This window comes from Spea bombifrons, chromosome 3 (genome assembly GCF_027358695.1).
Source record: "Spea bombifrons isolate aSpeBom1 chromosome 3, aSpeBom1.2.pri, whole genome shotgun sequence".
NCBI classification, from domain to species: Eukaryota; Metazoa; Chordata; class Amphibia; order Anura; family Pelobatidae; genus Spea; species Spea bombifrons.
Genome location: NC_071089.1, coordinates 26,911,221 through 26,929,168, shown reverse-complemented (window position 1 = coordinate 26,929,168; position 17,948 = coordinate 26,911,221). Strand labels below are relative to the sequence as shown.

Sequence of the window (17,948 nt, the reverse complement as noted above, 5' to 3'; positions counted from 1 at the left end):
TGGAATGAAACTTATATAAATATGTATCAGAAACAAGAAAATGTTTTATTAGAGTTTATTAGACACCAAAATATTTTATAGTAATTGAAAATAAAGCATTTTGAACACAATAGTGATATTAACAGAATCAAATATAACCATTACAAAACACTTAAATTAAGGGTAGGGAAACGTTATCGAGTTGTTGGTAGAAACCTAGACGCCATGCACAACTGACATGTTAGACATAAAAAGGAATTTGCCACCTTGAAGGGTTGAAATAGTCTAAAGGACACCACAAGGTATTAGCATTTTTTTTAAAACATGCTTCAATACTTCAATGTACCCTCTGTGCCATACTTCTGTTACTCGATAATGTATATGGCAATTGACACTCTTCTACCAATGCCCGTACTCTCTTGTTTGATATTTATTAAGTTGTTGACATGAAATTCTGAAGACTTCAGTCTATTCCGGTCAAGAAGTGCTGTATACGCACAAAGGCAAAATGAACCATTTGCGTGTCTGTTGACCGTTCCCTTTAGACAGAGGAGGTAATATATATATTATATATAGTGAAGGCTTTTTCAAAATCATTCATGAAGAGGTAAAGCAGTCATATGGCAGCATGGTCCTGACGGTTATACAGATCAATGGAAGGTTAGCGAGTTCTCTTTGAGTAGTAGGCCCAAGTAGCAGCACTAACAATCAGAAGAACTGTCGGCATTGCATTAATTCCACGGATAATCTTTCAGATTTAGTCCTAAAGCTGTAACATAAAGCAACGTTTAACATTTTAAAGTAGCATTTACATTACAGGTATACAAGGGGCCACATATCTATCTTAAATCCAACAAAAACAGTATTGCTGTGTTCAACTACAGTGCCTTGGTTGTCTAATTGGCACCATGCAAAACGACACATTGACTGATTAGCATCACGGCACGTTTTGCCGATGACTAATTGAGCCCAACATTTTTAGAGATCAAAAAAAGGTTTGTTTTTTTAATGTTGAAAAAGTTCAAAAAGGTCCAGATGAAATTGGCAAGCACAAAACACTAGGTCTTGGATTTAACCACCATCTTTAATAGGATATTTAAATACTGCATAATATACAAAGTGCTTTACCTGGGCTTTTATCACAACCTTTGAAAAACTATATAAATGAGACTTGGCGAGAAGGAAAAACAAAAAAAAAAAACAAAAAAAACTTTGCACCCAAACTTGTACACATGGTATATATACTTTTTTTTCTATAACTCGCAATGCAAACTTTTAAGCCTGAACTTAAACTGTTCCCTCAAATATTTCCAACTCAGAAGGCACCTGTAATGATAAAACGACGAACAGGAGCGTAATTGTTTTTTTTAACCAGAGTTTTGAAAGGGATATTAATAGACTTTAACTGGTAAATGTCAAAAAGCTACAAATCTCACACAAAAAAAGTTTTTATACAAAAAAAAAATATCATCAGCACTGCTTGCCTGCAAGGCACTCAAGTAGAACATGTGATATGGAAGACGTGATAGTTTATGGCCTAGGAATAAAAGCTCAATAACAAAATGCATAAATGATAAACTGCATTTTTTGTCTCATCTTACAAAGATGATAAGTAAAAACACAAAAACTCCAAATTTTAAAATTCCTTTGCAACTTGTACGTTTAAATAATTTGTAGTAAAACAGAGAAAATTTGTCTCTAAAGGATTTTTTTTCCCAGCCTGTTAAAACTGCAGACCTAAGTCTGATACTCTATACGCTGAACCCCCTATCATAATGGGCTCCGCAGCCAATAAACATTCAAGGTAGTGCTTAGAACCAATTCGACTAACCATGCAAAAACCAAAAAGGAAGAAAAAGTATCCCTTTACGCTACATATTGGATAAACTTGATCCCTAATGCAGCCTGGAGACATCCGGATAAAGTGCTACTGAGGCATATATTTCCATTCAATTCACTACTTAAATGATTAAATTTAAGTGCGTATCCTGAACTAGATAAAAAAAATCTATTAAATGGCACTACCACAAGAACATTTCTCCAATACCAAAGGGGTTTCTGAAATATTCTCAAAGGCCCCCCCAAGAGTTTTACACCCACATAATCTGCCTTTCCTGAATTCCGCTATAACAAACTGACCAACAAAAAAAGAACAAAGATTTCTCTTTTTTTTAAAAAAAAAAAAAAAATACAATCTTACTTTTTGGTCAGGTCAAGAGGAAGAAGGTTGGTATTGTTCGTAAAACGTTTCTCTACAATTGTCTGGATAACAGCACTGGTGAATCAGCATACGGTACTTAACGACAGAGATCCTATAGGAATATTAGTCATTTGTTTATTTAATGTCTGATGAAAGTCGTCGTCCAGAGAACCACAATTTCCTGTCAATCTTTAAGGCATTTGATTTTACTCCTTCCAACGATACTGGTTTTCTCTTTAATATATATTTATATACGTAAAAAAATAAACATCACTTCCAAAGCCATTGCTATATACAGTGATACAGTGGATTTTTAGTTAAATATTAAAGTGTCACAAATGATATAGAGTAAAATTGGTGCTTGAGTGTTCGTGCTAGTGGAGTAAGTTTACTTTTGTTGTTAAAAAACAGGTTTCAAGACCGATCGGAGCGAGCGTCCTTCCTTTGTAAGTTCCCGGGTCACACACATGCAGGGAAGTGGGACAGCTTCTTCTCTCTTCTCTACAGTGTTGTAGCTGCATTTCTTCAGATGATCTGCCATACTCACGATATCTGCAAACTTCCATTCTTTTACTGTACTGAATGCGGTGCTGAATCTCCACACCTAGAACAAATTTAAAACACAGGAAGCGTTTTAAAAAAAAATTAAAAAAGTGAAACCATTTTTTTGTTTTTAAAGTACAATAATAAAAATCCTTAAAAAATTTCCCGACAGTGGAAATACATTAGAATAACCCTGGACTATCCACCAACAGTATAAAATATATAAAAACTCTCACTAGGCATACCAAAATGGCAAAGAAGTGTAATCAGCATGTTTATTGGTTTATTTATTCTTTCGTAATAGAAATATTCAAAACTTTAGATTAACTGAGTAGAATGAATTGTTTTTCATACATTTGGTAAAATCAATGGGAACTATCATAAATAAGACACTTGAAGGCAGCACCGGGGGGGGGTAAAGATAAAAAATACACAAAACCATACCTTGTCCTTAATTTGCCATGAACTTCCATTTGGATAATGTCTCTTTTCCCACAACAAAACCACCATTCCACGAGCTTGGAGCAAGCTGGCACACACATCCCTCATAAGTCTAGAGACTCTCGACAATTGGCACAATGTGAAGCCATCCAGAAAGCCTGCAATATGCTGTAGTACTTCATAAGGCAAACTACTGAAACGATCAACAGGCAGACCAAACGATGAACATCTTGTTGATTCATGTTGACTAGGTACATGAGGCTGAACTCCAAAAGACCTCAAATGCCGATCGTGAATAACTTTGGATCCTTGCGTTGATGGACAAAATCTACGCTGGGAATACGTACACCCATAATAAGCCAATGGACATCTTTGTTCCATCCAACCATTCAGACCAGCATGAATATCACCATGAACATTCTTGAAATGAGAAGAAAATTCATCTCTTCTAAATAGCTGTCCGCATACAAATGTAAACATGGACCTCTGTTTGGTTTGGTATCTGGCAACACATTCCAGCACCAAATCCAGACCAAGTGTCTGAAAAGGACTGGGATTAGAAAGTTGAGGATTAGCATGATCACATGCAGAAGCTGATGCTATGTCCCCTACCATTGTATTTGTCGCCAATATTGCAGATGGAAAGGAAAAGGTCTGCGTCCCAAAGTCAACATGATACCCATCAATATTACGACTGTCTGAAATCCCTCTACCACCGGGAGAGTCTCCTAAACAGAACAGCAATGCAGCTGTAATCAGGTCAATTCCATTTAGGCCCATTGGATCTTCTTGTATCTCCAGATCTGTTGTGTCTACTGCTTTGTCTTCCATTTTGGCTTTAAACCAATAAGCGTCAACAAGAAAAGGGCGTCTACCAAACACAGCCACATTTTTTAATCCTTGTTCATCTTTTTTGTCTAATATTTGTTCTTTTGGAGAGTCCTCTTCCTTCACCCCATTCATCTGACTTGAGACTAGCGGCTGTTGAACTGTAACAGTCAAAGAACTATTTGTGTTCAAGAGTTCCCCGGATTCTATTTGTAAAACACCATCAGCACCATTTTGTTTGGGTCGAATTACGTGCATCTCTCCTTCAGTTAGTGCATCTTCAGAATGGAAGCCATTGCACATGACAGTGGAAGCGGTTAAGTTAAAGGCATCATTCTCTACCTCACAACAACCATTTGTTCCAGGATAGAAATCACTTGAACCATTTTGATGCAAGTGCTTCAATGAGCTACAAGCTATCCCACCTACAGCTCCAGCATCTTCTTCATCTTCCAACTCCTGGTCATTATGATTCAAAATACCAGCACCATTTTGCTCTGTTAGTTGGAAATTTTTATTCATCTCACAACTAGCATCACGCAATCTTCCGTTGAGCATAGCAATGTCTCTTGTAGCATTATTTAGGACATCCAGAGCAGCTGCTAAACTCTTAGTGGTCTCTACAGTTGCTTGATAAAGTGCACTGTAAGAATCTTCACCATCGCTTAAGCCATTAGTGAGCGTTCTATCATTATCAGTGAGCTTGACAGAAATTTCTTCTTGCGGTTCATGTTTCGCGGTTGTTTTAGACATCATAGTTGCCACTTTCAGTGACTCTAAAAGCATTCTTTGATCTTGTAAAGCTAAGGCCATATCTAACTGCTCTACTTCATCGACATCTCTACTGAGATTTTCGTACGATTTTCGATCCGCATAGCTCACAGGCCACCTGTTCCACTCCATCGTACAGCATACCACACTTGCAGGACATATTTGTAGATGGTCAGCTAACTTGTTACGAGTCACACTAAAAGGGCATCCAAACCCCTTATTTATGCAAGGCACTCGTTCAAGGGGGCACAATATCCTATGTTCATCTGCTTTACAGGAGTGGTACACGGCTCCACAAACATGTGGGCAGCCAACCAAGTCACAGGAAACACCAGACTCTGGCCGAATCATACAACGTCGACTGAAACAATGAACACAGTGCGAATGCTGATTCTGTTCTTCCATGTTGTAACTGGGTCTAGTAAAAAAGAAAAAAACAATTAAGACGCGCTACATGCAAATACAAGAGACCAATGTTAAAACCTTGTTAAATTGTCATCATGACTGCTAAATGTTTCTTAGTAAACTATAGGCTATCATTTATTAGAAGGCACATTTTAACTAGGAGTGACTAACAGGGCAAATACATAAACTGTTGTTTTGCCCAAGAAAAACGTTTCAATATTCTGTAGCTTTAACTACCTGGTGTATATAAATTGCAATAATAATACATTTAACCAATCTCCACAGCATATTCACAAAAGATCAATATAATGGAACAAAAAGGGGCACCCGCTATATGGATATTTATAAAAGACAAGTTAGTATACACACAGCTAGTGATATTAACAGTCTCTTTTCTAAAAAAATAAATTATATATATATATATATATATATATATATATATATATATATATATTAAAAAAAATGAAACTGCCCATAGTACTCACTATGATTAAAATCAGGTCATGGAGTTTTTCCCAAGTGAAACGAAGTTCTATCAGGAGGCTGCCTATGTAGTGTCACCAGATTTTTTTTTTTTTTTGTTTACATGCCATACTTTGGTTTTGGTTACAATCTATCTCTAAAGTAATGTGCTACCACTTCTTAGAGGCAGAAAAGGCCTAGGGCGGTTTAGCTGAACAAGTACGGGAAACTAAATATAACCACATTTCAACAGAGGTAACTCATGATCTGAGGTTCTCCATAACATAAGTCTGTTTTTCCAAAGACAAACAACCTGCTGATTAAATGAGCAACAACAGGCCCCTCTGTGGCAATTCAAAGGGGTCATATGAGCCTCTGTTTAGTAAATGAAACAACCAAAGCCTTCCAAAATGAAAAGCGTTGAAGCTCCGTCCACCAGAAACACTGCTATGACTAAGCAACTCTACGGTTGTGTCTATAATGTTTATTTAATGATTTCCATTGGCACAGGATTTCTTTAGTAGTAGAGGTTAGCAGTCAAGGTGACAACAGTATTTCTATCATTCAAGTTAAATAGCACTTAAAAAGAAACCGGACAGATTACAGTAACAAACCATGACCAGAAGAGATCAGATTAACCTCCAGTGTAGCAGTGAGCACCTGAAGAACGCTTACAAGTACTTTCATATCCATTGTTTAAAAAGACACCTCAAGGAGAAGCTGCAACTTCCCATGACCTCTGCGTCCCTTTCCTGACAGTTATTGCACACCCTCCCAGACCATTGGAACCGGCTAGTTAGGTATATGACATGCAAGGAGACCTGTACCGTCAAATACATCTCCTCCACAGAAAATAGCCAGGTCGGGGAAATTTGGAATGGAAGTTTGCAATCAAGGTATCATTACTAGCATTCAATTTAAGCTTTAGTGATTTCCATACAAAAAGAAAACAAAGTGATAAAATATAATGTATAATGTATGGGGAGGCTCGACAAAGTACCTGTCACATAGGAGCCAAGAGCTACGGCGTTACTACTACGGGTAAAACGACAATAGAAAAGTCTGTAAAGCTCTGTATAGAGGTGGCTTCTGGACATACAAACCAACGTGAAGCAACCAATGTAGAACTCAATAGGTAGGAGTTAAGCATGAATATTAGACACATGTAATAGACTAAAGGTCCTACATTATTAAATATTTCTGATTGTTGAAGTAGACCAAATGTTTACTGTGGAAGGTTTTTGTCACGAATTAGGGAGCATACAGTAGAAAAGCCAGAAAACTGTGCATAAGGTATATGAAATGCTTAAAGTAGAGTCCCATATCAGCTGAAATTGTTAAAAGCATCCATGGTATTTGGAGTCACCACTTCCATAGTTAGAACTTTATAGCTTATGGATCAACACCCTACATTTGCAGGAAGAAGATAAGAAAGAAGGAAACCTAGTAGACCTATGAAAAAATGGTTTACGTTTACACATACTGAACGTCGAGTGACCTTCTGCTGTCTAATAAAGCTTAGTGTTACTTTCCAGGCCTGGTCAAGGATTTATTAAAGTATTTCTCAGTATATTTCCGCTTCATACTTTATTCTTTGCCAAAAAAAAAAAGCACACCCAAACAAATCTTTAGAAACCTAAGAAAGTCAACTGTGTTTTATCATTTATCTTAGTCACTTCCTTAGCAACGCTAAATAAAATTTACTGAATATTAAAGAACCACACCAGAAGTACATCAAAATCTCGTTCAAAAAACGTATGCTGTGCCTCACAGCGCGTCCATGAAAACATGCCGACAAGATAATTCTATCAGGCAAGCTTATTACATATTCTATAAGATCTGCTGTACTCAAAAATAGTGTTGGCTTCACACATATCCTCTCAAGAGTTGCTAGGACAGAACCTGAAGAGTTTATTTAAGGACAACTCATTAGTAAGCTTGGGTTTCATACTGTATCCATCTTGGAGTGACAATGCAAAAGAGCAGACATCGCACAGGGTTTACTTTAGTAAATCTATATTAGAAACAAATGCGCGGAGACCAAAAACAGTAAAGTAACAGGGCCTTGGCTGTTTAACCCTGATGCCATCTCTTCAAATCCAGCCTGAGATTTAAACAAGGTCTATTTATTTTGAAGTATAACAGGTCCATAGGATCAGGGTTTTTTTGTTTCTTAAATTTACAGTAACGTTTATACCGAGAAGGGTCTAAGTTGTTTGGAAGATTTATAAAATGTATAATTTTTACATTATTGTTAACACACTTTTACTCTTAGCGTTTTTGCACTGGCCATCACGACAAACCACTGAAACTTGAGTAGAGATGCCCTTGTGGTGTTCGTATACCTCATGGATATCTCTCTTAAGTAGAAGGTATCAGCCCAATAAGGTCACGATGACATCACTTGCTTTCCTCTAAATATATAGATTATATATTAACCATGTCTCGCTGTGATTTCCTGCCTGCTAATCACACTCTTATACAATATTTCCTTCTCGCCATGGCGCCCTGCAGGCCATGAAGGTAGGTGAGGCAGGTGAAGCTCTAGGCTCTAGGTAAAGTACCATTACATTATCATGCCCAATGGGACTATACATTTTTAGGTTTCTATTTGCATGTGTACATTTCATAGATAACAAAAACATACATGTATGGGACTTTGGGAGTATGGCAGAGAAGTTCTAGTGTAATTTGTTAGATGAACGCACCCCCCCCTCAGAGAGTGAGAAATCCTGCACAACAATATTCCATATATTTCAAGTTATCAACATTCAAATAATCAGCAAAACATTCCTTACTGACACTTAAGACACAAACTTACTTGGGTGTGGTACAACTGATGTGATAAATCTGTTTGCATATTGGGTAGAGACCAAAGATGAGGATAACATGAACTTGGAATTCCATTTACAGCCAAAGCAGCACACCAATACTAACATTATAATAGTTTTAACAATAACGAGATTCTTCCAATTTAGCAACCACTAACTGGTAGCAACATGTACTCTACACAACAAATACTGAAATCAGAAGTCTAGGCGGCCAAGTTATAAGTAAGTTCAACGACTGCTGAAGTTACCACCCCATGCTGCTTAAAAGGTGACCGACCGTACCTACATCAAACCTTAAAGCCATTGGCTCCAAACCCAGCGCCAACCACAAATGCTAAATACATTGGGAGCCTCTAAATGTGCCCATGCATGCCAAGTGTGTGCAGATACCATCACCAGTGATCAACTAGGATCAGTGCTCATAGTTCATAGAAACAGCTTTGTATGCTGGTAGAGATAATGACCCAAACCTGGTTTGCCTTCTGTTTAGTTATTAATGGTGATTCTTCTAGGTGGAAGGCTCCTTTAATCACTCTTCAAAATGGAACAATGAAGTGGGAGACATTAGGCAACATCCAAAAAATCCATGGAACTAAAAACATACATACATTACTCTTGAAGTCCAATTAATTATGTGTCCCAAAACACAAAAAAAAAAAACAAAAAAAAACCAAAACACAAATCTAGAAACTAATTTTAAAAACAAAATCAGTACAGCTTTTTGCCTTGTGATTCTGGGCACTGTACCAGCAGTGTCAAATAATAAGAGGGTGATTTTACTTTCAAAAGGGATAAAAGTGATAAATATTTTAGTCTGCAACGAAGGAACAAAGTACTTGATAGAATTTAGTTGTCTGGAGAAAAAAAAAAACAAAAAAAAAAAAAACAAAACTTGTCTCTGTGCTAGTAAACACCCATTGCCAAGTAAAAGATACAACTGTTGAACCCAATGACACGTAGAATTGTTGGACCACTTCACTTTCAGGAAGTCGAATTACGTGTTTGAAAATAAACACACAACATAAATAGTAAAATCCTACTAAACTTCCATGACATGGTAAATCGAGCTCGGGTACAGAGGCTGATGCAGATACAAGATTACAAGATGATGTTGTATGATGATGATGCAATAAATGTACTGTATATTCTTAAACAAAAACCCATTAACCACTTCACAAGCTTTCATTCACATGGAATCCTGGTATGAACGAACTGTCTGCATAAAGAAGCGAGTGTCTCCTTTGAAAGCTGCTGCCAGACTTATGGGTCAATATCCATTTGTAAAGTAAACGAGCAAAGCTGGTTAGTTACTAGGATTATAGGAATAGTACCATAACAATGACTGGGGTGAAAATATTCAGCGCTTTCATTCGTAAATACAAGGACTGCTTTAAACTGAAATCATATTTTCTACCTTCCTATTAGTTAATCACGTGGACTTTATCAGCTTCATATATGCTAAAACTACAAATAGATCTCATTCTACACCTCTGCTTTTTCAAAGCGATGAATGAGGCAGCTAGTGATAAAGCGTCCCAATGCCACATAGCGAGAAAGATTTAAGAAAAAGTCCATATGGTTCTATAAACCCTTTCCCCAAATAACAGAATATTTGATGATAATATACATTGGGCCAATATGGATATCATACGTTTTGATGATTTGGATCCTTTAACTGCTAATAAAAAAACAGAACATTAATGTGTAGCGTTCCACACCACAATTTACATCTTGGGCCTTAAAAAGCAATTATTTACATTAACCAAGGGAAAAATAACCATTAAAACAATGATTAAAACATACACTAAACTAGATTATGCGGGAGGCATGGTAAGAACATCTGCTGTAAGGTTTAGCTAGTGTAGAATATCTTGCGGTGAGGAATGAAGACTCAAGAAGCATGTGATGATTTACAAGGAACAGAAGAACATTCTTTGCCTTTTATCAGCCTTGCCTGTCACTTGTGGCCAGCAGGACAGCTGTGCGTGGATCCACTGAAAGCTCCTTTGAGCAGGACTATACGGAATAGGATAGGCTGCTACGAGTCTCGGGAAACCGATAAGTATAAAAATAAAAACAACTGGAGTTCTTTCATGCCAAGTGGAACATCATATACAGAAAATGTGGTTCTGGTTTAACGTTTGACATTGGCCATTAATATATACTATTTTATTGATAAATTTAATAATGACATTAGTACATACATACAGCTATACGCACGCAGATGTGTACACATATTTGACCTGTATTTCATTTGGGCTTATTAACCCATACCTTACCGACTTATAAGTCGTCACTATTAACAACTCTAAAAATATCTCTCCACGCAGTTAGGTCTTAATGTCTTAAGATTGTTATGATTTGTAATCAAGAAAAAGAAAAAAAAACTGCGGTGTCATCCACAGCTGGTACTTTGAGATGTACAGAACAGACAGCGTGCATTTTATTTCTGGGTGTCATTCACGTCCTAAAAATAACATTTTATTTTTGTTTCATTCAAGTCTTGTTATGCATTTCTAAATATACTGCAGTGAGTCAAGCCCCTTTATATAATGGTGATAAATGTATAGCGAGAATTACAGTATACACCTGTTTTACGTTACATGGCCATGAACCAATACACACACAGATGCCTTGAACAGTGTTTGTGTACTGCATTATATATATATATATATATATATATATATATATATATATATATACACACACACACACATATATATATATATACACACACACACAAACAAACCAGACAGGTGCCAGAAAAAGACAACTATCTGGATAAAAATGAAACAGGACCAAAACCCGCTTTCAGGCCAGATCTACCTCGCATGACTTCAGGCACAAAGCATCTTCTTCCAGTAGTTGGGCTCTGGAGCAAATAATGTTAGGACTGTCCACGCTTACTGCAGAACAGCCTTACATGGCATTCATTTAAGGTAGACAGAGCTAAGCAGCTCTGTAGTGTAAAAAAATTAAAAATATATATATATATATATATATATATATATATAGGATTTTCTAGATCTCCCATTATGAAACATATTCTAATTTGGTAACATGGGGTATTAGAGGTGGGCAACAATATGACATGCCAAGCTAGAACCATGTGCATCTCAGCACAGAGGGGTCCTCACACTAGACCAGGAGAATGCCACACAGACCACACAACAATGAGGGGGCACAGTTTCCCAGCAGGTTCCTAAAATACATGTACATTTAGAAAAACTAGAATATTAAGAGTTATGTAATGACAGAGGTAGCCAAAGAATGTTTGCTTGTATTTGTTGCTCTGATTTCCAAGGTTACTATGCCGACACTACGGTAAGTAAAAAGGCTGGCAATGCAGTCTTCTTAGAACTATAGGACTTTGACACGAGTCAGGACCAAGCTGACGGAAGACCTTGTCCAGGAAACACCGGTGAAAAACAAAACTGTGACGTGCGATCCTTATCCAGAAGAAGTGGCAAATATGTTGTGTATTCACATACTTCTACTTGTGTAAGGTATAAGGCAAATAATTTGAAGGGTTAGGTCCGGTAACTGCAGTTCATAAACATTAAATAATGGATCTGGAAGGGAGCTGAAAGTCCAAAGTGAGTATCAATTTTACCATATGTGTATCCATCGCTGACAGGCAAGCACATAATATTACAAAGTGAAATGAAATTCATACATTTTAATGTAACAAACTGTCAAAAAAAGAGACAGAATAGTCAATATATGTATGGACTCTGTGCTGGTTTTATATAAGCAGGAGTTCTTTTTAATGTACTAAACAGATATCAAATATCATTGCTATGGCAATTCCATTTGTGCATTAACTGAGGTGCCTTCAGGTCAACGGTGGACAGAGATGCTACAGAATGAGGATGCCCCAGGACAACCATCTCATTTAATCACTTTTCCATCAGAAGATCCTCTCCTTAGACCACGAAGGTGCCACATGAATGGGCTGAATCCAGTTCAATGTCCTAATCTGCCCTTGGACTGATGTTTTCCCATTCTTAAGACTATCCTACAGGAAATACTCATCCTTACCACCACCAATATAGGCATACGTAGGAGCCAGAAAGCCATGACTCTAAAGCTGCTAGTAAGTTTTAATATTGTATCATCAATTCCACAGGTATGTCTGGTCCCGCCTGCAGTAATTGTCACAGCATTATCATTACCATTTATTTATACAGCGCTAACAATTTCCCCAAAATACAAAACGGGTATGAAAAACTATAACTGACAGACCAAGACAAACTGATACATTCGTTAAACCGCAGGCAATCAGCCTGTAAATTACTTTTAGTCAACATCAATATGCACACATACTTATCCGATCTGTATAGAGATGTTGTGTAATAAATTACTATCAGTTGAACATATGGGACTAAGACAAAGTTACTTGCACTTTAAACCTTCCTAGAAGAAAAAAAAAACCTTTGATGGGACTGATGGGAAAATGTAAAGGTCATCTATAGGTGTAAAAGCCACAGATGCACTAGAAAAACAGACAAAAGTGAAACAGGTGGGATTATAGTTTAAAAAGCCTACTGGCAGTAGTTTATCCTGCGGGTTACCCTGGAGTAGCACCATATTGCCCAACACACCAGATCCCATCCCAGCTATAAATACCAGGCAGGGGAGGAAAATCCAGAAACAAGCCGGCTCACTGCAAATAAAAATGGAACACGCCGGCTTCCATACGCAGTGGGGTTTAGCGATCTAAATGACTGCATGTCTGTGATCTTCAGCCTGAGTTACACTTCTAATACAGACCGTAAACAGTGCTTCCTACAGTACGTTTTGCATTAGCGGTTTATTAAGGCCCCAGTTTGCTCACCTCGTCACCCAGCAGAAGCTGTCGCAGGCTGGTCCGCCGCCCTAGTCTTTCCGAACGCCACAGGCCTGTCCGATTCTACACAGCCCGGCTCAGACTCGCCCGGTCCGTTTATGGCCGGCTGAGCCCCGGCTCTCTTCTAAACTACTCCCAAGTCTCACAGTATCTCCTCCGCCGCCAACGTCCTCCTCCTTCTCGAGGATATCGTCACCAACATCGTCACCAGGCACCACCCCCCACTTTGGCCTCCCACCAAACGAAAGGCTTCAGAGTTCTAAATGGAAAGAGACACAACACAAACTACGATTCATGCCGCTAGTGCCGGGGAAGCTACGCCATGTTGGAGTCCTATATTTGCACCGATGTAATAAAGAAGCAAAAACCTGGCAAAGTTATAACATCAACAGGGTATCATTTAAACGCTTAACATTCCATTTTTTGCTATTCCAACTGGGAGACCATGGTTGAAAACCCTATTTTAATACAATATTAATTTTAATATTAATTCACAATATATTTACCGAGTGACAATTACTGTTTATTTTTCCACCAGCTGTAAAACTCCAGATTCTAAACACTTCAAGCGGCAGGAGTCTTACAGACTGAGTATATCAGCCACATGCCCCATAGTTCTCCTAACTTCCAAACAACAAGGAGGGACAGTTTTGGTTTAGAGGGTGTGGCTAGAGGCGTGACCCGGGGTGGGGCTTTTCATGAACACATTATATGAGTTTGGGGTCTATTCACTAAATGGAGATTTCAGGAGAGTGGTGGCTTGATTATGAAAGTCCAAACCCCAGTGATCTTCTGCTGCAGGAAGATGTTGACTGTTCTTTTATAAGGTATCATTGAGACTTCTTCAATCTTTGACTTATACATTATACAGGGTCAACTCAGCCTTTTGCTGGAACAACTCTCCTGACAACTCTCGCTTTAGTGAATAAACCCCTTTGTGACTTCTTGATAGTTATCTATTAAAACAATTGTGGCTTTTAAGAGGGAATAATGTATTTTGTATCTAAAATGTATTATTAAGGGTTAAAGAACACTGTAATACACTCATACCCAGCATTATCAGCTACTTGGGAAGTAAAGAAGGGGCAGTAGATGTGTGTCTCAGAGGCTTTCTTTCATTGCTTAATCTGAGCAGCCCACCTTTGCGGGACGTGGCCAGGACTGCCCGCTGACCTCATTGGGCGGTCCCGCTCATGTTGGTGGGCGTGCCTGCTGAAGTTGCGGGAAACACCCCCATTTAAAGGGAAAATAGGCAGGGAGTGGCGTGTGTCAGGACCCCGCTGCCGCAAGCTGGAGGATTCGGTTGTCAGACTTCCCAGGTAAGAATATAAGGCCAGTGAAAAGTGGCCAAGTTGGCAACTGAAGACCAATAAAAAATAAATGAAGAACCAAATATTTTACCAGCATTTTTGTCTGGATATATGGAAAACCTAGTAACGTCCCTAAACACCCTGTTAGCCGGATATCTGGTTCTTTGTCCATACATCGAAAGTCCTAAATTTGCCAGTGCAGTCCCAGCAAAGAGGCTTATGTGAATCACTAAACAATTTTACCTAATTTAACATACAAAGGTGTCCAAGTAGGACCCTGAAACATTGATAAGTAAATGGATTGTTCTGAGGTCAGGGAGTGTTAAAATATTTCACGGCAAAAACGGGCATTGTACATGTGCTACTTGGGGCATTGGGTTGCCATATCTGCTTTTTCCACCACATGTATAACTTTACATGTTGGTGACTACAACCTATAGGGCTGCATTGTTTTATGACAGACGTATAAACTCCCGTAAGGAAGTAAATAGGCTAATCAAATTCACAAGCCCCCATAATTCAGGGGAGCACTTTATAGGTGGCGGTTGGCAACACATACGGCATATGTGGGGTGGGGAGGACAATACTGGCCGTATGCCTTGGGTGGGGATGTAGTGTGAAGTCTCTTCATCACCAACTGGGTGTCCGGGGGAAAAAGAAACATAATAAACAATTATATTTTCGAAAATAAATGTTAGATTTCTATCATATTTAATTTAAAATGTTTGCCATATACTTTTGGCCTGGTAGTGTATGTTTGATTTTGTAATGGTTATTCATTAATCATGTTGGTTGTTTTAGGGAATTTCCATTATTATTAATTTCATTTTTGAACCTTGGTGGACTCAGCTAATCCACTGTTGCTACAACTGTGGCTCATCTTAAGTTTGAATAAACACAAAATACAGCTAAATGAGCTGACCCTGAGGCTCTTGAAATATTAACCCTTTTTTGGCCTATTGCGAAGATTCTATGTAGTATCCTAATACTTGCCAGATGTGTTAACCAAATGGCACTTATACCTGTACTCATGGAATCCTTGACTTGTCATTATTGAAAGATAAACTTAATTGAGTCATTGGCATTCAAGCAGGAATATGAACCATTACTGGCAGCAAAAGCACCAATTTGGAGTCTTAGATTTGATCCCAGCAGTCTATAATAATAAGGAGTTAGTTCCAGACTGGATAACCCTGAGAATCTGCCCCTTCACCCCGAGAGCCTAAGATCGGGGCAAAAACTCTGTAACCTCAAATCCAGAGAGTTCACAGGTATGGTCATGAGACATGAGATCTGCAGTCCAGCTGGGAGAGGTGATGCTGCAGCGCTCCGAGGACTGAAAAAATATCATCCTCCGTACGTAGAGAGAACCAGGAAGCAAGGACCATGGACAACTTAATGGACATATTCTATCTCACTGATTTATCTAACACTATTAAATAAGCTATACTTGGTACCCTAATGAAGACACAGCTATCCCGTTAACAACAGAAAACATTTAAAACATTATTGAATAGTTATCCTATGAAGTATTTACCGTTTAGGAATAAATGCTAACAAATGCCATAAACGCCACTGTAATAAATAGGGGGGAAAACTAAAAAAAAAAAAAAAAGTAGGCCTTTGGCATTATTCACACAGAAGGAATCATCAATGATTTTGAGGATTGTAAAGAATGATGCAAGCAAGCCCAAACATAAATAGTTCTAAAAATATATTAATACAAAAACATAGAAAATGTACATATTGGAGATTTTAAGGATCAGATATGGGAGACAACCAGTGATGTGAACACAAACATGCTGAATAATTTATTTTTCTCTTCACACTGATGAAGTGCCAATGGTCAACCATTCTTGTTAAAACCTATATACCATATCTGAAAAGGTTGCCCGTCTGGAAAAACATAACATTGATAACTAGGGGAACCAGACCCTTGTGGCATTAACTCTCAGAAGCTCAGTGAAGTTATTTAAAAACTAGAGACATACTAGTGTGACCCTGATACTTAAAAGAAGGTCACAAACACAAAGGGAAAAACTATAGACTGGTGAGTTTATAGGGACAGTACAGGCCACCCATTAATCCTCGCAATCTCTAGGACCTGGTTGACCACGTTGCCCATTTTTCCAGGACACGTACATAGATCTCAAACAAGAAGTATAACAAATTGATGATTATCTGTTAATTTACAGTATACATCTTGTTCACTTCAGGGCTGCACTTGACGTGTGCTGGTCAGTAACATGTAAAATGTATATGTGTTCAACAAACAACAGCCCACCTTACTCCCAATAATGGTCCCAGCAAAGAAACCTGTGCTGGTTTTAGTCTCCATATGCCCCTGGAACCTAATAATAATCTCCAGCAATGCCGTTGCTCAACAGAGAAGTAATGCTATTCTTAAATATCTGCATAGTGTAGAAATACTAATCTATATAGATTTGCAGACTAGAGTACTGAAAAGGGAAAATGCAGTGATGATGTTACCACCACATCAAGTAAAGTAAGGCGCTTACTACCCGCGTTGATATAAGGAGAGAGGGTCCTGGTAAACATGTACAAAGCGTGTGATACCGTCAGCTGGCACAGGTCTCCAGCTAAGCCGGTATTTATATTCCATATATCATATTTATATTCCACATGTCAATGCAAGCAAAGTGATGATTTAAAAAAAAAAAACAAAAAAAAAAAACATTTAAAATACATTTTATATGGATGTGCTGGAATGCCACTTTGATTTGGGTTCAAACACTCCAAAAGAGGGAGCAATACTCACCTTAAACATTTGTTCAGTTTGGTCTTAAAACCCAATAAATGTTGGTGTCACCAGTGCACTTTGATTTGAGGTATGAACTGCATGGTTTCTTATTAATCACTGCATTATCTCTATGTTAAAAATGTATTGTTATATAATTGATGTTAATAGGGGGAAAAAATAATAATCTGCGAGTATCAGTTTTGAAATTAGGGTTCCTTGATGGGAACCTCATGCCAGTCCTTACCTGAAATTGTATTATCAATTATACATGATTGCCTACATTCACATAGTTTTACAAAGACTTATATTATTATTTATTATTTTATATAGCGCCATCATATTCCGCAGGGTTGTTCAATTGGTAAACAGGAAATAAGTAGCACAAAACATGGCAATTTGACTTACAGAAATAAGAGGTAAGGAGGGCCCTGCTCAAATGATCTTAACTTATAACAAATATTCTAGATTAATATGTGGGAGTGCTTATCCTAATGCTTTCCCAGGTAAAACAATTCTTAGCTTATTTGCCTACAACATTTACTCCCCTTACGAAAAAATTACTGCAGTT

General features: G+C 37.9%; 1 protein-coding gene across 1 annotated transcript; it reads right to left on the bottom strand.

Moving 5' to 3' along the window:
* Positions 1-2,162: 2,162 nt before the first annotated feature.
* On the bottom strand, positions 2,163-13,462 carry FBXO30 (F-box protein 30). Its single transcript, XM_053460669.1, has 3 exons — positions 13,298-13,462; positions 3,167-5,180; positions 2,163-2,783 (listed from the first exon to the last, which is right to left on the bottom strand). The coding sequence occupies exons 2-3, from the start codon at positions 5,165-5,167 to the stop codon at positions 2,580-2,582; spliced, it is 2,205 nt and encodes a 734-aa protein (XP_053316644.1). The 5' UTR covers positions 5,168-5,180; positions 13,298-13,462; the 3' UTR covers positions 2,163-2,579.
* Between the last annotated feature and the right edge of the window lie 4,486 nt (positions 13,463-17,948).